Raw genomic sequence first — 20,774 nt, 5'->3', positions numbered from 1 at the left:
GAATGAAAACAGGTTGGAAGTAGCTTGTGAATGGATTGATAGACAAAAAGACAAATCTGAAAAACATTTACAGCAAAAATAGGGAGAAATACTTAGGGATTGGAACCATGGGGTGGATCTAGTAAGTCTATTGGAAAATGTAATAATTTTGATAAAACAGGATACAAATACAGTTGAGGTTGCTCATGAAGGTACATTTACTGAGTTTCACAACCTGACTAAGCAGAGAAGCATCTACCAACTCTGACAGGACAGGGGCCGGACCTGATCAATGTGCATTGATTAGGTCGTGCACTGTTCACTGCGGACAGCCAATCAGCGAGCAGGTGGGCGTGGCCTCCCCGCTGCCCTCACGTGCAAACATTTAAACCTGTAGTCGAACTGCGGGGCATCGTTGCTGGGGCCGTGTGGGATAGTGCACTTTCATCCGCGTTTCTCACCCTGCTCCTAACTACACCGGTAAAACTATGCATTTCCACACATTTGCTTTGAACATTTGCTTGCTGTCTCGAAAAAAAGTTAAATTTTTGAGTGAATTATCACTTTGAACCCTGTGTTTTTTGTCCATGCAGGCTCGACATGCTGCCGGACGCGTTCGGCTGCGCCGTGGCGAACAGGTTCGGGAACCTGCTCGACGACGACGGAGACCCGCTCGACCTCCTCAGCCAGGCGGAGCTGGAGAAGGAGAAAATGAAGATGAAGAAGAAGAAGGAGGAGGAGAGGAAGAACAGGAACAAGAAGCCCGGCCAGAAGGAGTCCCAGAAGGACCGGCGCTGCTCGGACCTGGCTGCAGGTGAGGAGCCGCTGGGCTGCGGTGACACGCCCTGGAACAGGGGGTGCTGGGTGTGCTGGGGTGTGCTCATGTGCTGGGGTGTGCTGGCGCTTCTAGACCCCACAGTCCGGCCAACAGTGAGTCTGCATCAGCTTTGTCAGCTGCTAATGATGCAAGGTCAGCCAGCCTGCACGTGCTGGCTGTCAGAGGGGTTTTAGTGAGTTTAGTCCCACTGTGTTCTCTGTGGGACCCACCTGGACTCACATGGCAGTTTTTATATCCAGAATTAAACTGTATACATTTACAGCTAAAGTTATATATTTTGAAACGTATTTTTACTTCTCTGATGCATGGCGACTTATCCCCTGCTTTTCCCGTGTAAAGGCTGATTTATGGTTGCGCGTTAAATCGACGCAGAGGCTACGCCGTAGGGTACGGCGTAGGCTCTGCGTTGGTGTAACGCGGAACCATAAATCAGCCTTAATGAGTTGGGATAGGCTCCTTTTTTATAGGAATAAGTGGCTATAGAAAATGGATGGCGGTGTGGTTGGTTTTACTCTTTGTGGGGGGGGGTTGGGAGTGAAAATGTATTTAAAAGCAATATGAGGCCTACATTAGTGCATAAGCTTTAAAGACTAGTATCGTTTTTTATTTATTTTTTTCCCCTGACCACTGCTGGGTTATATGGAGTATCATATGATATACTGTATCTGAAAATGGTGAGGAATCAAAGTGTTGTTACACAAATCGGTAGCTTTGCACCTCACTTTGTCCTCAGTTTGCAAGCAGCCAGCATGTCCTGCAGTGGCTGATGGCAGAGATGCAGGGAATGCCCAGAGGGGCACGAGGAGACCTGCTGCTGCTGGGCAACGGAGATTCAACCAAGAGCAACCGCCTCTGGAGTTCTCAGTCTCCAGGTATGATTGCTTTTGTCAAAGATGGTGGGTAAAGTGTGCATTCTGCTTTACAGACTCGGAGCATGTTAAGTGTGTAAATTAAAGGTGTATAATTTTTGTTTTTTTTAAGATTAATTTGCATTTTTCAGACACTTAAATGCACTAGTGATACTTTAATCTCCCTTCTCTGCAGTAACTCCCTTTACATTATTATTTAGATTCAGTAGTCTTACAATCTTTATTGCTTTCTTGGTGCCTTTTAGTTCATCATTGCGAGTAGTGTTCAATATTTTTCGCATAATCTCCTTTCTATTCAGTTAATGTTAATGCAGTACAGTGTGCAACAATGACTGCACCAGCTGGGTTTGGATCCATTACAGGAATACATTTTAGTATTAATCTCACTGGTTGCCAGGCCCTCCTATACTGATGACTCTTACCTCGGGGGAAGAGGAGGGATTAGAGGCAGGAGAGGAGCAAGAGGTGGAGGATTCCCAAGGAACACTGACAACTTCAATCTGAGAGGCAAGAGAGAATATGATCGACACAACGCCACGTAAGGCTCCTTGTTCATGTAGCAATCCGATATCAAAACCTTGTCTTCTTTTTTTTTTGGCCACTATGGTGTTGACACTGATAAATTAAACCTATTACAGAGGTATCTCTCCAGAGGAGAAAAGAGGAGGCAGAGGACCCTGGAACTGGGGTTGTGTTGATGAAACTGCAAGGCGAGTGAACTTTAACGCAGAAAGGGGAACTTTTGCACTCTGGGGTCAAATGATGCATTTAGTTTAACTTTTTTTTTCTACATATGATAGTGAACTGATGGAGGTGACGTCTGATACTACGGTCAAAACTGAGGATCCCCAAAAACTCGTGGAGGGGGAGAATATGGATCAGTGAGTTATACATGTTTTATTGCAACTTAAAGGAACGGTCTGGAATTGAAATGGTCAACTATTAGATGGTAAGGAGTGTAAACCTTTGTGGGGGACCAAAGTAATATAAATTGAAGCAGCTTTGAGTGAGAACGGAATGCATGTTTGCAGAAAAATGGCAGTTAATTAGAGCACTCAGGGCTACTGTATATCAAAACAAATGGCTGGTTCAAGCCTGACAATTCTCAAATGTCATTCGAATTAAATGTCAGTGTGGATAAGGCCCCTACAGAAATACATTAGTAGTTTTAACTTTTTAAGTGCACAAAGTGTGTAAAAAGGACCGTTTTGTACAAGCTTCTTCCAGTTACCAACACCTGCATTATAAATTCATACAAGTCATTGTTGCGCATACGGCAGTTGATAGATGAAAAAGGAGTGTTCTTGTTTTTTAAAGCTTGGCTGTTTTATTGTAAATATCTTAGTATTGAGCCAGTACTAAGAAGAAGCAGAGGCCATGATCTCATGGTGCATCAAGGCATTATTATTATTAACTTTTTAAAGGACTGGTTGAATGTGTTACATCTGCAGACCATGTTTTAATAATCTGAGGCAGTTTGTGGCTCGACTCAAAATAAAGACTGCCTAAAAGGGATCAGTATCAGCTGTCTGAGTTGCAGAAAAGATGAATGTTGGGTATCTTAGTATAAAGTGGTGTGTGTTGTAGTCCCAGCCCCCCCACTACAATCAGGGGTTTCATTCTGCCCCCTAAAGTCAACAGCTATGAATGGAGCTGTCAAAACATGACTGAAAGGGGAGCTGCTGTTCTTTTATTTCTGGCATTTCACCCAAATGTATTTCTTTAAGACCTCTATCTCCATTTTATGAAAGGGCAACAGGCGAAGAGGACAAAGAGATGGTGGTCCAGGTTGCCATGGAAATGACTCTGGATGAGTGGAAGGCCATGCAGGAGACGAATCGCTCTAAAGCCGAGTGTAATATCCGCAAACCAGTGGACAAGATTCCCTCCAAAGCCAAGGTCATCCACCAGTCCAAGCGCCTAGAGGTGAGATTAGCGATCTGTGAACTCTCCTTTTTACTGTTTATGTTGGTCTGTAGAAGAAGGTAAACCCGAGGAGCTGTTGTTGAGGCTGGGACATGGCTGTCAAGTCTCCCGTTTTGGCTGGGAAACTACCGTATTTTACCCCTCTTTCCCGCTGTTGTCCTGTATTAGTATTTTCCTGTAAATCACCCATTCACAGCATTTCAATGTCAACGAAGGTAGGCCTATCAGATTTATGGTCACATAATTGTAGTTAGTAAGAGGTTGAAAAGTTGGTATTTGAGATTTGTGAACCGTTCTTAAAATGTAAGGGATAGTGGAGCTTGGTTGGGTTGGTGGGATGGCTCTCTGTGGGTGCCGGAAAATTAACCTTATTTTAAATCCAGAACTTGATGGGTATGGGCTGTGACATAAATGTATTGAGATTTCTGGCAGTGATTTGACTCATGACTGCATCTGCAGGGAAGTGACACAGCCAAGTCTCCTGAACTTGCATGATACATTTGTAATACCTCTGTCAGAGAAGCATCAAAAGTCCAAATTACTATAGTAGAGGTAGTTCATTCGTGGCTTTTATAGTATTCAAATCAATAACCGGGGGGGTGGTAGTCTAGTGACTAGAGAGGTCGGCTTGGGTCTGGGGGACCAGGTTCAAGCCCCAGAATGGCAACCAAGATGAGCAACCTTGGGCCCCTGAGCAAGGCCCTTAACCCTAATTCTTCCCCGGGCAAAATGGTTGGTTTGTTCTCTCAGATGTAAGTTGCTTTGGATAAAAGCATTTGCTAAATGGTGGTAGTAGTGGTTTTAACTTGAGTAGTGACAGGAAATGACCCAAATGATCACATTTGTAGTCTTTTCACTCTGTTAGATTTGAGGGATAATGAGCCTTTTATGGTGGTAACTGAGAATACTGTGCATGTCCTATCTCAAACAAGGTTTGTTGAGAAGAAGCCACATCACCAGTAATATGCCATTTTTCCACTAGTACCTACTCAGCCCGGCTGGTTTGGTTCTTTCCCACTAGGGGTCTAACGTGCCGAGTAGATTCTTTTCTGTATCTACTCTGCCGAGAGTCTGGCCGTATCTGACGTCGTCACACTACACACCACGGATTGGTCGGGCGGTTGGGAGTCAGACGTCTGAGTCAGGAGACGGGACATCAGCGGAAGAGCAAGTCTGACGGCGGCTTCTTGTTAATTTTATTCGACAGGCGATAAGGAACGACAAGATCCACCAGGAGCTCTGTCACTTCATAGCTGCTCGTGGCTACCGACAGACTTTTCAGCGGCACCGAGACAAACTAAAAAAAGTTAAAGCATCGCCGCCTGAAGCTTCTCTCACTCATTTTTTAACTTTATATCAAACACAAGCCACAGACCCAGCAGCACATATCATCTCCATGTTTTACATCTTTAGTGTTGTCTTCTTCGTTTAAATCACACAATCAAATGCGTCACAGCAGCTTCGCTCCAATCCCTCCTACTGCTGCTCCAGGTGCTGAATTGTTATGGAAAAGAAACTAGGCCAAGTTGGCTGAAGCCGAGCTGAAATGAGTAAAGCTTAGTAGGTACTAGTGGAAAAGTGCCATTAGTCTACAGTGGCTTTTAAATAAGCATAAGATAAACCTTCCTTCCTCTACAAGCTCAGAATCTGTTATTTCCTCAGTGTCTGTACTTCTGTTTGCTTTGTATTCTATGTACGTGTTGTAAATAAGTCACCAAAATCCAAGTCAGAGTTGCATCCGAGTCGTTTAAAGAATAATCTGAGTAAAGTCTAATAAAACTAACAAAATTATCAGTTTTTCTAAACGCATGCACAGTCAAGCGTAAATGTTCTTGTTACAATGAATAGCAGTTTTTTGTTGTCCAAAGTGAAATTGATTTTAAACTTGTACTAACTTACAAACAGCTTATCTGAAAGGCCAACTGCACCATTTGCCATATTTGAACAATAAAGGGCTGCAGCTCTGCATTGTAGCCGGCGAGCAGCCTGTGAAAGAAAACAAAAGTGAGCTTTAACCAGTTCACTGGTCAGCAAGCCCCACCCAAACATTTTCTCCTTACATTTTACTGCCAGTAGTTTGTTCCTAACCACGATGGAATATAGGATTGTGGAACTTGCATGGAATTAAGATTTAACTTAACGATAATATGCTAAATCATTATGGAATATAAAATAAAGGCTGAGGAATCTGCCTGTGCACATTGATGAGTCATGTTTGCCCAGTACTTGTTAAGTGGAGAGTTTGCTCTGCTCATGCCACCTGAAGCAGCAACTCAAATTACCTTTTAACATAAGTTTATCTAATTTCTGTGCAATGGAAGATGCATAACCAGATATTTTACGACTTTTTGTGTAATTATTAATTTTTATCTTCCAGAACATTGAGCAGACTATTGAAGATGATGGAACCTTCCTGCGCAGGTCTGTTAATGACATCACCTCCCTCTTGGACATAAATTTTGGGAGTCTTGGACGACCCAGTCGCGGGGGCCGAGGAAGGGGAGCACGAGGTGGTCAGAGTACTCGCCTCGAGAATGTCCGACCCATAATAGAAAGGGTATGTTGGAACTCTGCTGACACTGCACTGAATGTTTGGGCTGAAATTATAGGAGAGGTTCCAGAAAGAACTTCAGCCATGTGAATTTTTTGTTTAAATGTACTTGTCTGCAGACTTTTTTTTTTTTTTTTTAAAGCCTTTTTACTTAACTTGCTAAAGTAACAGCAGAAAAATTATAATAATGACTTCTCCCCGTTAGGAGGATGATTTGGCACCGGATCCAGATGACCCAGAAGACTTTCCCGCTCTATCAGCAGGAAAATAACTGAATTTACTCATTAACCTTCTGCCACAACATTGTTCACATTTCTGTTGGGTTTTGGTTGCACTGAATACTGTTCAATAAATGCTTTTGCAAGGTGTTCTGTTTTGAAGGAAACATCAGACTTAGACCTTTTTCTTCCCTTTTTTTTTTTTTTTTTTTTTTTTTACAGCTCAGTGGTCACCCAATTCTCCACGATAGGTTTTGATCTGATTCCCAGTAAGGGAAATGTAGTCTCTAGTCTCTTGTACTACAAAAAAACCCACAAGGTTTTCAAGTTGTGCCTGTGATAACATTTTGTAAACAACAAAAAGGAAAATGACAGATGTTTAAGAGAATTTATTTTAAAACTCAGATTTTTTTTTTTGTGCATTATCAGGCAAATGTATTGGATTATAAGTGAGTTAAACAGGGGCCCTTTAGGGCCATTTAATGGCACGATCTTGATCTTAAGTATAAAATATTTACAAAATACAAACAGAGTAGGCTATATTAAATGTTGACATATTTACAGTATTGAGCTGAAAAGCTTGGCAAATAAATGACAATGATGAAACAAGTCAGATACCGAGTTGCAGTACAAATGTGCACAGTACTGAATGCTGTAATGCATTTTTTTTCTTTTTGTGGATATTAAAATATCCCAGTAAAACCCAACCTTGAGCCTTTTGCACTGGGGGGGGAGGCTCATTTAATCTAAGTTTAACAATGAAACCGTAAACCACTTCTGTTGCACAGTGCTAATTGTTTTTTCTTTGGGGGCTTGGATTTACACATTCACATGCCGGTCTGACTGTCATGATTGAATCTGGTGTTTGCCAACTGCATGCTTCAATAAACAGGAACAACCGGGTGGTTGATTAAAACAGTTTGTTCATGATGATGATTTAAAATATAAAAACCAAAGTGCCCTATCAGTCCAATGACATGTCACATCATGTTTGTTGAGACTTGAATCAACCGTTCAAGGCAGGAAAAGAAAACGAGTCTATTCAAAGACTTAATCCAAGTTGGACCATCCGAAGACTTCCCAGATCCACAGGTTTACCGAAGTAGAGGAGCTCTAGCCTTGGGTATGGAGTGACTATAAAAAGAGACAAAATCAGCTCAGACACTAATTTCATTGCTTTACAATTTCTAGGCTAATTATTCTCCCTATCTCTGTCAACAAATGTCAGAACATTTAATTACTGATGTTATAAAATGCCGTGTAATACAATTTTAAACAGGAAATGTTGGAAAAATGAGGAAATGGATACCATAGCCTGGAAAATCTAATTGATTGGTAAGACTTGTGAGCTTTACGTCCTCTGGAGACGACCCGTCTGTTGCAGGAAATAAGTTAAGACGGAAAGAGAAGATTACACATAAGCACGAGTGAAAGATGCCAACAAGACTACAGAGCAGCACCAACAGGCAGCTCACACAGTGAGCAGCAGAGTTCAGGAAAGCTATAGCCAGTCATAGTCCAGGAGACGGCCCTGAGGCGGACCAAGCCGGAAAGGGAGGGAAAGATGCCAGAGAGCAAGGTAGGTGGAAGTAAATCTAGCATCCAAATAAGTGTTAGTTGGAGCAACATCAGGCTTTTATGGAGTTTATTAATAAGAAATCTGAGAGAAGAACCCTGGCTGGGCTGCACCATCAGTACATTTACATCTAATTATGCTGCACAATGAAGAAACAACCTTGGTGTGACCCAGATTTATCAATTAAAATTGAATCATTAAGTATAATTACTGACTGCTCAGTAGGGAAAGTGGGGAAAAAAAGCTAACTTTACAAACAAAAAACATCCTATTGATTTAATTATGAAAGATGGGAATCCATAAAGGCTTTCATATTATTGAAGAATTGTATATTCTGTGTAAGCACAATTGAAGTAGCTTTGTAAAGAAATTTGTAAGAAAAAAAAAGTTTTTATATTTTTACAAACTGATGATGCAGCCTAGTCTTAGTACATCGGGCGTTAAAACTTTTAAGAGGAGAAAGAGGAAATGTAGTGAGCCTCGGGACTTCTGACTGGATTTACACAGGCACCAAATATGACTTTTTCTTTTTCAAAAAATTTTTTCTAAAAATGTCATTGTGCAATGGCTGTAAAAACTGCAACCATTTTAAAGTTTGGCACCCCTAGTCATAGATTCTGTTAATGAAAATAGATGGAATAGACAGATTACTCAAAGTTGACTTTTTACGTTACGGTCACACAGAACAGTCTGGGAGCCTCGCACGATCAATACTTTGCAACATCTATTTTGGCAAAAATTGCAGCTCATAAAATCTCTTTGCGACAGCGTTTCATGTTTTCTGTGGCGAGTCTTTTGCTCCATAAAAGTAAGATTCTTCAACCATTGTGATGCAAGCGCCTTTCTTAGGTATGTTAAAAATATATTTTGGTGATGTTTACATGGAGCACTGCAAAAACCAATAATTAAGTTTTTATCTGTACGTACTCTTTTCCAATGTGCTAGATTTTTCTAAGGGGGATTTTCTTTCATACAAACATGGCTTTTGATCAGCATTCCCAGCTATTGTGTGACTGGTTTACATGGAATTTATTTTGTTTATGTTAATATGCATTTCTTTAAAGAACAGTACAAACTGAGGAAATGTCGATTTTGTCGGTATATATTTTGCCCTTTCACCCTGAAATTAATGCAAATACTACTTTTAATATATGCACACATAATTCCAGGAAAAAGATTAATTTCAAATGCTGTTTTCTCCATTCCAACTACTCGCCAATCTCGTCTCACGTACACAAGAAAAGGGGCTGGAGTGAAGGGAAATTTAAAGTGGCTGGTTTATGTCTCGAGGTGCTCTTATCTCTGGAGCTGAAATGTTTTGCTTGTATCTGTAAAATGCTCCACGGCAGCTTTTGCCACCAGATGTCAGAAATAAGAGGTTGTTTATAAAGATTTGAAATTCACATCACATTGCTGAAACAGAAAGAGTGAGTCTACTCATCAATAAAGGCAACGTGAGCCTTGCTTGAGCTCTCTTAATGTGCTCTTGTTTTTATGAAATGTTACAATCATAAAAGTCACTAATTTAGCTAAAATCTGGACAAGAGTGTGTCACCTCCAATTTTATACCTCTTTAATATCACGACATCTTCACCTGAAACCTCCATAAGAGTTGAAATTCTGAAGAGGGGTGCCAAGACCTTAATGCTTTTCAAAAACCATCCGTTTTAAGAAACATTGTTGATTATGCATGCAAATGCAGCCCAAGTCTCCACGTGGCTCAGAGTGTGTCTGAGGGAGCTTGCCTGCAGGTGACCCTGAGCCATGTTTAGGTTGATGACGGTGCCTGTGTTGGCCGTCACACCGGCTCTGTCTCTACGGCTGCCACATGGCTCAAAGCACATTGGGTCTTTGTTGCCAGCCACGACATGCAAGTTGCCTAGGGACCTGACCAGTCTGGTGTGGCACAGGGAGCTGGCAGAGAGGAGGGAAGCTGTTAATGTAGTCCACACGGATCCATGAGTGGCTATAGCCTCTTGATCGCTTTTCAACTGTGTCAGTGCCATAACATAAAAAGATGTAAACAAATTATTACTCTCAATTCATCAAGTAACGCATAATCTGCAAAAACACCGACCTTCCTCCTTCCCTGTTAGCCGGCAGCGAGGCCCGCGTCCTCTTCCTGCCATCTGATTGGTCAGACAGGGTCTTGCTGCCCTGCATGATGACCCTGCTGCAGAGGAAATACACGTCATCTACGAGGCTGCTCCTTTGCATGTCTGCTTGAAGGGTTTTTCATAGTCGTACAAATTCTATTTACCTGAAGGACTGTGACGATGACCTGGTGTGCATTTTATTCTCCTCATGTCTGAGAAGACAAAGCAACATAATATAAACACGTGAAACTTTATGCAAGGAAAAACATGACAGAGGGGAGGCAAAGGAGGACGAGACTGCATGAAGATGAGGGAGACGTTTAAAAAAAAAAATAATTGACAGTTGTAGACTAGTTAATAAATCAGCGTTGCTTTTATCAGGCAGGTTGGATTAGCACAGCAAAGTACAAGAGAAAGCCAAAGGATGGACTTAATCAACTTAAAAGGGCTTTATCTTTCTCAGTTATATTTTGTAAACAGGGCTTAACTGCATTTAGTTTTTTACACTTGGCACTCCAGTCAACTCAATAACCAGCAAAGCATGATGTTTAAAGATGAAAGGGTGATTCAAATGTTTATGGTACAAAATCATTATATGCAGAAAATGACATGGACAAAGCAGCAGCCTGTAATGTTTCAGTTTCATTAAAAAAGAAAAAAAAAAAAGGAATAAAAAGGGAACAAGACGATGATTTTTAACAAAATTTCTCATTTGGGTTTGGGAATTTAGATAAAAGAGACTAGGGTCTCACTTACAGCATTGTCAGTTAGAGCTCCAGAACGAGGGGCAGGGCAGGTTTTTTGGGGGCTGACGGGCAGCAGAACTCATTGAAATCCTAACCCGTCTATACAGAAATGCAGGATGGAAGAAGGGAAGCCATACACAATCCACCACAGGGCAAGGCTACACAGGGAGGAGAGCAGCATGGCTACCAGCCATCTGAAAGGAGGACAAATCCAACAACAAGAGCAAACGGAACAAAAAGGAAAATAAAGGAAGGAGAGACAAGAGACGTCTGGGCAGGATACAAAGTCTCTGATGTTGTGCTTTTCCACTGCGACTGGATTAGCTGAGACGCCCTCCATCGAGCCTCACGTCTAACTGGGCCAGACAGCAGGTTTTTGTTTTATACTCGCTCTGATGTGTTTTAATATGTGATGCTAACATTAAAAATAATAGTTATTTTTTCTAATCCTATGGAAAATCTTTATATGACCAAATGAAAAATAAATAAAAGAAAAATAAAATAGAAGATATCATAGAAAAGATTGGGGGTGAGGGGCTCTGCTGACTGAAATTAATTTACTTACAATTTAAAAGTACTATGAGGGCTCTTATTAAAAAAAAAAAAAATTATATATATATATATATATATATATATATAAATGCTGAAATCCTGAATTAACTGACATGTCCACTGCCAAATTTGCTCAATATTACAAACCGTTTCAATAGAAACTGGCAGAAATGAACACGTGAAGGAGTAAAGCCTAATCCCGACACTGATCCAGTCATAAAAGCAATGGAAGAACAACAGGCAGCCGACAATGATCCCAGCCCAACATTAATTACATGTTAGACAACACAGATTGAACAGAGGCGTGTGCATGCGCGTGTGTTCAAGGCTTTCTTGCGTGTTGCCATGCGTTAAAAAAAGGCAGAAGATGAAGAAAAGTCTGAATAATCGCTGCTCTGATCGTCCCTGGAATTCTACATGCACCTCAGTGTTGCGAAAAAAAAAAAAAAGTACAAACAAACAGTGGAGCCAGATGGTGAAGTTCAGCTGGGACAGAGATGTTTGTGTAGCAACTCATACACTGATACAGCGTGTGGCCTGAAGTGCAAGCAAATCTCTCTTCTTCCTCAACTCACTCGTGAAAAAGTGTAAGAACCTGTTTTATCCTGATGACCCCCCCCCCCAGAGGCTCACACAAGGTGTTCTGTAATCATTTATGACACTTTATGAGGAATTTAACCTCCAAACAATGCATTATAAAGCCATAAATTAACCTCATAGACCATTTCAGTCACAGATAATTCTAATATCAAATGATTAAAACGTACTAATTACCATGAGGCTCAAGTGTTTCCCCTAGTATTTTTTCTTAGTAATGCAGAGTAGTGCAAGCCAAGACCCAAAACAATTTATTCAACTAATCCAGAGCTTATTTTAAACTGTGATTGGTTGAATAATTGATTGTTCTGTTGAAATGCATTGGGCTCGACTCGAGTGTTACTAAAAGTCAGAGGATATCCTGGATATCCCTTGATATCAAAGCACAGCAGTGTGTCCATGAGGCAGATAATGACAGGCTTGTAAATGTACAGCATCCACTAAGTGCATATCCATTTCACACCATAGTCATCCAAAGAAAGAAAGAAAGAAAGAAAGGAAGAAGGAAAGAAAGAAAAGAATTAAGAACAACTTCAAAATCAGCCATATCGTTAGCCATACCATCTGCTGGCACGGCAACAATTTGTACAAGAAGTGCGCTCAAAAGGAAGTGACGTGCACTTACCTCCGTCATACTAAACCTCACATTCTCACTCTGTTTTTCCTCTCCACATTTCTCTCTCTCCCTCTCTGCTATCTTTTGAATGGCAGGCAACACATCGGCCACGCTGTGCCAATGAGGCTGCAGCAGAACACTACCACCTGCCTGACATGGGACAACAAAAGCCAAAGCCATATGGGTACATGGGCAGAGGCCGGTCAACCATCCTCAGCCGTGCAGACACCCAGCCTTCCACAGCTCCATTTAAACAGGCACAAATGATGTGGACCTCTCACACAAACGTAGAAAAAAACTAAAAAACTAAACAGCAATAAAGCCAATAAAGATGTTATTGAGACTCATCCTCATCTGGAGATGGTAACCTGAAGTTGGAACACGAAGCGTTGGTAGAGCTGAACATGTACTTTGCTGTGCTGTTTCATTTCATGCACATTTCTCTTCAGTTTTTTTCAGGATTAATCAGATTCTCATTTCAGAACGCTGACCATGCAAGTCCACATTCCTGTGCTACACAGCAAACATATGGAGTCCTCTTTAATGTCTGACCAGTACATTACAAGCTCCTGCGTTACGTCTGGAGCCTCACCGAATAATCGATTTCATGCTTTAGAGACTGCTGCTCCGTTTGTGTACAAACCCTGACATTTTAGATTTGGTGTGTGAGGTCATTCCTGTTTTTAATCCTAAACATGTCTTAGCTCCCAATTCAGAGCAGTGTTGACTACAGCCTGAACGATAAATATAGCAACGACAAGGTCACCATCTGGCTTGGTGGACTACCGTTTACAGTTTCATAGAGTAACGACTTAGAAAAGGTTCAAGTAACACGCTTTTCTATTTTACTCCAGTTTGACCACAATTTACAGGAAAAAAATCTGGCTGTACTGAGGAGGACTTGCAGGTAGCAACGTAGAGCAGAAATGTTAACAAATCAAGTGGGAAGTGGGCTGTTTTCTCATGAACCACAACTGGGTTGCATTTTGCCACCACAGGAGTAATCTTTTACTGAGAAAAAAACAGGGGTCCATGGGATTTAACTGTGTCCTCTCTGGATTTCAGTTTGGCCTCTAGGTCAACCACAAAGTTCAGTATTTCCAAAAGAAGAGTATCATGTGAAAAGTGGCGGAAACTGAACTGGATAAGCAAACGGAGGGAATCCCACATATATTAATAGTCGCCCAAATATATTTAGTGATCAATCTCAGTAATCCATATGTATTATTCTCCAAATGAATGACAAATTTAGAGGCAGCTAATTTTCCCAAGTAAATATTACAAGTGACTACTGTGTTCGCTGAGCAGTGACATCATGGCAGCTGACAAGGATGTGAAAGCTGCTGAGACACGGGAAAATTAGGAGGATTCAGTTGTCGCTTCCAATATAAGTAACAACAACTAACTGGCAGTACCAGACAGTCACATGTACAGTATAATCTGACTGTGTGGGAAACACTGAACTATAGAGTTTATCTATTGCAAAGTCTATTTACTGAATGAGCGGTCCGTTTACTTAACAGACATGTGGACCCGATAACCTTAGGACTTTGGGAAAATTTGATCTATTCTGGGCTACATATGTTTTCTCTCCCTTTATGTGTAATTAGAAAACATTGATCAGTTAAAAAAGTCTCATATTACTCCCCAACTTCCACATCTTTTGTGCCTTTTTAAATCCAGCTTTATTTTCTTTGTGGAGGAGTGCTTGTCAAACAACAGCATCACTGACTCTATGCCATGAAGTCCGAGCTCCCTTTTCCTTGACTGAAAACGATTTAACTCGGTCTGCAAAGGACTACATAAACCTCCCAGAGTAAAAGTATATCGTTACGGCAGTAGTGCCTGGCGTAGGCGTAGTGCTGCAAGAATATCACCCTGTCACCTTTTCTCCAGGTGTTAAAAAAATAATGAAAGTCCCTTTCATAATCCAGCTGAATTTCATAAACATATCTGCACTGAAAGATCGAATTATGGCTAAAAAGCTCAAGCTAGACGATAAAAACAAATGAAAAGAGTCAGAGAAAAGTTTTCATGTTATTTAAAGTTATCGATGGATTTGCAACACCAACCCGTGCACTGCATAACATGCAAGGAAATATTCCTTGTTAAAAGATGTCTCAATTGCTGTTCAGTGTTTCAGAGTTTCCAGAGTTCAGTGGTTTCCTGAATAAAAGTGCAGGTTACGGCCCCAGCGCCATCATGTCTTTGCAGGACTGAGAATTCACCACTCAGTAATGTGTTTGTTTTGTATCTCTACAAATCAATAAATGCAAGTTTGGCTTTAAATCTGTGTTTGTAATGTTTTTAATCTTGATGGTTCGTTTCGGTGACGACACTTGTTTAAACCCAAGTAAACTGAGACGTGTTCGTGTAATATACAGCTTTTAACTTAATGGAATAAGGAATAATTTCCTCAAAAGTGACAGTGAAGAGGGTTTCCTTAGCACGCAATTGGAATTTTAAAAAGAATAGCATGAAAAGAAATAGTAAAAAGTATGAATTTGAGAATCAAGAAAGTTTGATTAAAATATGGAAACTGCCACCACAGGTATGATTACGTAACCTCAGTGATCATGTGTGCGTCCCGGTAGTTTCAGAAGTAGCCCCTACACCCTTTCTGCCTGGTTAGTTCAGTCACAGATGAAATATGATTTTGGGATGAAACTGCGATGTTACGGGTCAAGGAGAGCATTCCAAACAGCTGAACCATGCCTACAATCTGACCCGAGAGGACAGCTGATTATCCTGTGAACACTGAGGAGAAGGGAAAGCTGACCAAATGATATGATAAATACAAAAATGATCAAAGGGGGAAACAACAAGATGAATTTCTCATTTTTAAATACTACAACACACGTGGATGCAAATACGTGATGAGGCTTGCAAGCTGGCTGGATACTTACGACAGCGACCCTGAGGATGATCTGGCTTGCCTCTTGCTCTTCAGAGCTCGTAGTTTATCGCCCTGCGTGACACTGTTTCTCTCCTCTTCATCATTGTACTGCAAAGCAAAGGAATGTCTTTATGGCTTGTTTCATTCAAAAAAATTGCAAAACCAAGTGTTTACCTGGTACCAGAGTGAAAGCGTCATGTCAAACTCACCATTTCTATTTCTTCTTTCTTGGATGTCCTGTTCTTGTTGCTACCATTTATGGTTATATCATCCACCCCAGATAGGATCCTGGTTACAGCCATCTTCCCATTCTCTGGTTCATTTAGCATCTTCTCCCGGAAAACATCGCCCTCGGCCAACAGACTGTTCTCCTTCCTGATGTATACAATTTAAACCAAGCACGAAACAAGAGGAAGCAACAACTATCTTTAGATCCGAATATTTCACAGGACTGCACAAACAGAAAAAAGATGACAACTTATACTTAAATTTAAATAGTGTTTTTTTTCAGAAACATTTTCAATATTTAAACAAAACTGCTCCTCACTCTTCAACAAAGTTCTGCTGAGGCCCAATAATGGACCCTGGTCGACAGATCCGTATCCAGGCGATGGCCTCTGCTGCAGTGAGTTGGTAATGTTTCATCATATAGCAGGCGATGAGCGTACCGGTCCTCCCAAGGCCGGCTAAAAACAAAAGAAGCATTACAATGATACTTGTAATGAGAAGGTGTTTGTACAAGTGTGGCTTAAACACAAGATCTTACCCTTGCAGTGGACAGCAACGGCCCCCTCTGCATTCTCACAGATGTTCAGGAACTTCCTGACGATTGAATCATTGGGTGTACTCCCGTCCACGAAGAACAGGTCATGGTGCTCGAAGCCAGAGTCTGTAAACCGTCTGGCATCGTACATCTTTTTGTTGAGTCTGATGACGGCGGTGATGTTGTGTTTCCTGAAGTATGGGATGTAAGCCTCAGGAGCATGCAATGGGTAGCCTTAAGAAAGAAAAATAGATTCTTGAGGTGTTAAAATAAAATCAGAAATATATATTTATTTATATACATACACACGTGCACGCATCAACCACACACACACACACAAATCAATTACCATTCTCTATTTTGCTTTTTGGGTGCGGTCCACTGAAAGCAAGGAACTTTCCCGGGATGATCCAGTTCAAGTCTCCGTTTTCTGCTCTCTCATAGTGTTCGTACTCCTCCACATCAAAGTTGGAGAAGTCGAGCCAGCCGAACTGCAGAGCCTAGCGGGTGGAGAGGAACAGTATTTTATAAGGAGCAGGAACAGCATAAGACAAAATAAATAATGATTGTAAATAAACAGTCCTTAAAGACATACTTTGTGAACGGCACGAAGGCAGTCTAGGATGTTCAGATTGTACATGCAAGTTCCAAATGAGGCGTCTCTGTAAAAAAAAGAAAAGAAAAAAAGACAGTAATGGACTTGATCTGAGAATGTTTGATCACATTCAATAATTTATCTGACTTTGATCCCCAAAAATGATCTTGCATCTGCTCCGGTACACAGTCACAGGAAAGGAATTGATTTATTGACTCAAGTATGTCAGACTCTGTTGTGTTGTTAGGTCACCGTATGCCTGCTTTCACCTTGTTCTGGTTGACTTGGTACCTCAGAGAACATAACCATTACCAGGGAATTTACCTGGTGGAAAATTGGTACCAAGTTGATCAGTGAGCTTTAAAGCTCTGTACATTCTGTAAGTTGTATTTATAAATAAAGGGCATAGATAACTAACCCTTTAATACTGGATGCATGAATCTCTTACATGAATATCTGAGATTTCAGTACCAATCCCATATTAAAACAAAAAAAAATAAGTAAACAAAAATATAAAAAAATATATTCAAAAATATAAAATAAATGCAAAAACATTTATCAAAATTACACAATGTATTCATGGTGATAGAAAAATAAAATAGAAACTGTTTAAGACAAAATTGGGGATGACATAGGATTTTCTCTGCATTATTTCAAATGTCAGGCCTTCAATGATTATTTGAGCCGATATGTTAAATGACTCAGAAAAATCAAACATCTTTTAAATACGCTCTGCAGGGCAACATGTGTTGAGGCTAAAATTATACATCTTCATTGAGTAGCTGCAGTAATTAAGTTCTTATATAGACCACACAAGTGTGTAGGGGAAGTATTACCTGAATGGAAGATATGTTGAATTCCTTGACACCAGCAGACTGTAGGCATCCTCTGGCATCATATTTAGATGCATTACCTATAAAGACAAAACCCTGTCAGAACTATGTGCTTAAATGAATTTGGTATTGACAGTCACCCTAATGCTCTGGAAAATGCAATTTTGTATGTGTGTAGTTTGCACATTTGCCCACAACTTACTGCATATGAGCCTATTAGGTAGGCAGCATTGGCTTGTTTTTTCGGATCTCCACAGGTATAAAAAATAATCTTCTTCCTTGACAGTGTAATGGACTGCACAAAAACATTAAGATATGCATATGATGAAATAAAGATCATTAGCAGTAAAGTTGTCAGACATACCAACTTGAAAATAAAAAGGTTAAATCCTGTAGGTGGTGGTGAAAAGTCAAGATGAACAAACTAACCACAAGGCTGCATAAGCAATAAAACAGTAATATGTTAACGCCACAGGGAAACTGAAACATCTGCCAAAATCTGTACTCCTCCACGATCAAGTAACATGCAAACAGACTCAACAAAGAGGAAAGTTGCTGTGAAATGTTAACAAACACGCAGCGTTAGTCATATAAATTCAACAATAAAAAAAAAGCAAAAAAAACAACCTGCTTTGCAAAAAGGCCATAAATCTACTTTGGTTCTCAAGAACAATTCCTTCCATTCACCTTCTAGGAAATGTGAAGTAAGAGCTGACGTTTACTTTACCTTGAGCTTCTTAATCAGCTTGCAACAGAAGCGATAAAACATGGCCAAGTTGAGGGGACCAAAGTCTGCATAGAAGCTGAGAGAGGGACAGAAACAAAGGACATGACGAAGAAGAAAAGAGTGTGTCAAACTGGCTATTTTATGCAGCTGGCCAGCGATCTCTGGGGAAGTCTCACTAGATAGAACGTGCTACCTCAGTCTCTCTTGGGTGAAAACAGAAAAACAGGAGTTAAGACTATTAGTAACATTTAATGCTAGAGCATGTCGATCAGGACAAAAAGCTGCAGAGATACGTTTTTGTTGTTTTTTTTTTAACTACCAGGACAAAACCTCACCATGAAAGGTCATCCTTGTCCTCTCCAGTGGCCCACTGCACAAAAACCCATTGAAATAAATGGGCTCTCCATTACAAGCTTTCTGTAGTGACAACATGCTTTCATTTGCTTTTATCTAATCTATTGTTATTTAAACTTCTTTCCACAAAGAGAAGCAGATAGAGACAGAATTCATCTCTACTCCTGATTGTTTCATGGTAATAATCTCTATAATTAAAACTAAACAAGATGTATTAATTGTTTTACATTTCAAAAAGGCAAACCAAAAGCCTACAGAGATGCTGCAATGATATAAATGTAGACTGCTTTTACAGTACTCCAAGAAGAGAAAGACAAAAGGGGCAAAGTACAAAACCAAGATACTAGGTAGGGCATCAAGTTTGTTTAAAATGGAAAAAGCACTCACTTCTCATATGCAAGCTCCTCATCTATGCAGAAACAGTGTCGATCAGCAGTGCTCTTGATCTTTTGCTTGAGAATGGCAAAATACAGTTGATCTGCAGGAGGGAGGACCACACAAGTAAGTGGCAGGCACTTGCTTTTCCTCATGAATAAAACACTTCTGTTCACTTGTTTCATACAGAACCCGGAATTACGACTTCTTTATTTTATTAAGTTATTGTACTTACCTTTGATAAACTCGATAAATCTCGCTGAAACATCGCCCGAGGTCATCTTGTTAACAGTTCTGAAAACGCACGACCTTAATTTCTGCACGATAACTTGCGCATACCAGGTAAAATCTTCTAAGATAACTTGCTGGGAACTTAAAAGGCGAGTGACAGCGGTTTGATATGAATATCTTGAGTTTACAGAGTACAATTCTTGTTCCTGACTTTGTGTCCAAGGGAGTGAAAAAAAACGTCACCCGCAGAAGACCCAGGAGGAGTTTCGAGTGCAAGTGCGCACTCTGCTAAAAGCGATACCCGCGCGACTCCGCCCTCGCTGTGCAGCGGGACGCTATTGGCTGAGACGGATGCACGGCGCTCTGTGATTGGAGGAGCGAGCTGTCAGTCAGGCTCGGCTCCGCCCCTTTTAGTTTAAAGTTCTGTATCTAAGCCCTACCATTGGCCCTGGGACGGTTGCCAGGCGGTTGCTAGGACGATCTGTCAGCCAATCAGATTAGCTATTTCCACACGGACCTCCCTCTCCCAGCTCATCATGATGTACTGGAACTAACTCAGAAAACGTTACAAAGATATAAAACTCAACACTAGAGGATGCAGACAGGGATCTACTGTTACATTTCTGGCATCAATACACCACACTATCCATCGTTATACACGTATAACACAAAGACAGTCGCTGAAAGAAGATGACGTAGACCAAGATGCGCGATGTGATTCGTTGCAATGAAATAAATACCAGATAAAATTTGCATTTCGTATTATTTTGCACAGCCTGCGAAGGTAAGTGGATGCAAAAATCCAGTGTCACCAAGAGACACTGACTATGTCGCCATATTGGTGCAAAAGCTGAAAGAAATGACATGTTTTCCAACTCCTGGGGACGTTCTTGTGTTTTGCACGTCGCCATGCATATGGCCGAGTGGGACTAAAGTTGACAGGGTTCGTTGTGCAAGACCCTCTTACCTGTTATCTCAATGTAAATATCAGAGCCTGGCTCCGCCTCGGAGCTGCTGTGAGCTGCACAGCGCTTTTTCCTCGACTCGGCTCGTCTCCTCTCGCTCTTTCTCTTCATTTTCTCCTCAGATGTGCAGGATGTGCATCCCCATCAGCTGCAGCAGATCCAGCTCCCCCGAGTGCGGCGGCTTCGTGCGCGTTTGGCCGCTGTTAATGTGGCATGTCTTGGCTCCTGCTGCTGGTGATGACCCCCGTCTGCGAAGTACAGTTGTCAGCTCCAGCCTCCGTGCTGCTGCTGCTGCTGCTGGTGACGTGTTTGAGCAGGGGCAGGTTTCTGCTTTCTGAAGCCCCTGCAAGTGACGTATCAGGATTAGATGTCCAGCGCCCACCCTTGTTTTAACTGTTCTGCTGCACCAGTTTGCAACCCATGTATGCCACTTTGCATGCAAACTGTGCTGTTTGACCTCGGGCATATAAG

At 41.1% G+C, this 20,774-nt stretch overlaps 2 protein-coding genes across 8 annotated transcripts; one reads left to right on the top strand and one right to left on the bottom strand.

Moving 5' to 3' along the window:
* Positions 1 to 376: 376 nt before the first annotated feature.
* LOC133450615 (intracellular hyaluronan-binding protein 4-like) lies at positions 377 to 6,576 on the top strand. The gene is made up of 9 exons (XM_061729373.1): positions 377 to 459; positions 573 to 793; positions 1,551 to 1,689; positions 2,084 to 2,224; positions 2,325 to 2,396; positions 2,487 to 2,567; positions 3,438 to 3,612; positions 5,990 to 6,169; positions 6,369 to 6,576. The coding sequence occupies exons 2-9, from the start codon at positions 580 to 582 to the stop codon at positions 6,432 to 6,434; spliced, it is 1,068 nt and encodes a 355-aa protein (XP_061585357.1). The 5' UTR covers positions 377 to 459; positions 573 to 579; the 3' UTR covers positions 6,435 to 6,576.
* A 179-nt stretch (positions 6,577 to 6,755) lies between these two features.
* cdc14b (cell division cycle 14B) lies at positions 6,756 to 20,738 on the bottom strand. Of its 7 annotated transcripts, none has more exons than XM_061729366.1 (15): positions 20,306 to 20,735; positions 19,120 to 19,210; positions 18,379 to 18,454; positions 17,854 to 17,946; positions 17,655 to 17,731; positions 16,819 to 16,885; positions 16,573 to 16,723; positions 16,227 to 16,457; positions 16,008 to 16,146; positions 15,670 to 15,835; positions 15,471 to 15,568; positions 10,218 to 10,265; positions 10,035 to 10,130; positions 9,703 to 9,871; positions 6,756 to 7,515 (listed from the first exon to the last, which is right to left on the bottom strand). In XM_061729366.1, the coding sequence occupies exons 1-15, from the start codon at positions 20,412 to 20,414 to the stop codon at positions 7,495 to 7,497; spliced, it is 1,632 nt and encodes a 543-aa protein (XP_061585350.1). In that variant the 5' UTR covers positions 20,415 to 20,735; the 3' UTR covers positions 6,756 to 7,494. The 7 variants fall into 7 exon arrangements, 5 of the variants coding, with proteins under 5 accessions (XP_061585350.1, XP_061585354.1, XP_061585353.1 ...); XM_061729370.1 differs by lacking the exon at positions 9,703 to 9,871 and adding an exon at positions 7,691 to 7,756 and having other exon boundaries at positions 20,306 to 20,732; XM_061729369.1 differs by lacking the exon at positions 20,306 to 20,735 and adding an exon at positions 19,343 to 19,619.
* Positions 20,739 to 20,774: the final 36 nt, after the last annotated feature.

The sequence above is a fragment of the Cololabis saira genome, chromosome 9, assembly GCF_033807715.1.
Source record: "Cololabis saira isolate AMF1-May2022 chromosome 9, fColSai1.1, whole genome shotgun sequence".
Taxonomy (NCBI): domain Eukaryota; kingdom Metazoa; phylum Chordata; class Actinopteri; order Beloniformes; family Belonidae; genus Cololabis; species Cololabis saira.
Note: the sequence above shows the minus strand (reverse complement) of the source record. Positions and strands in the feature narration are given on the sequence as shown.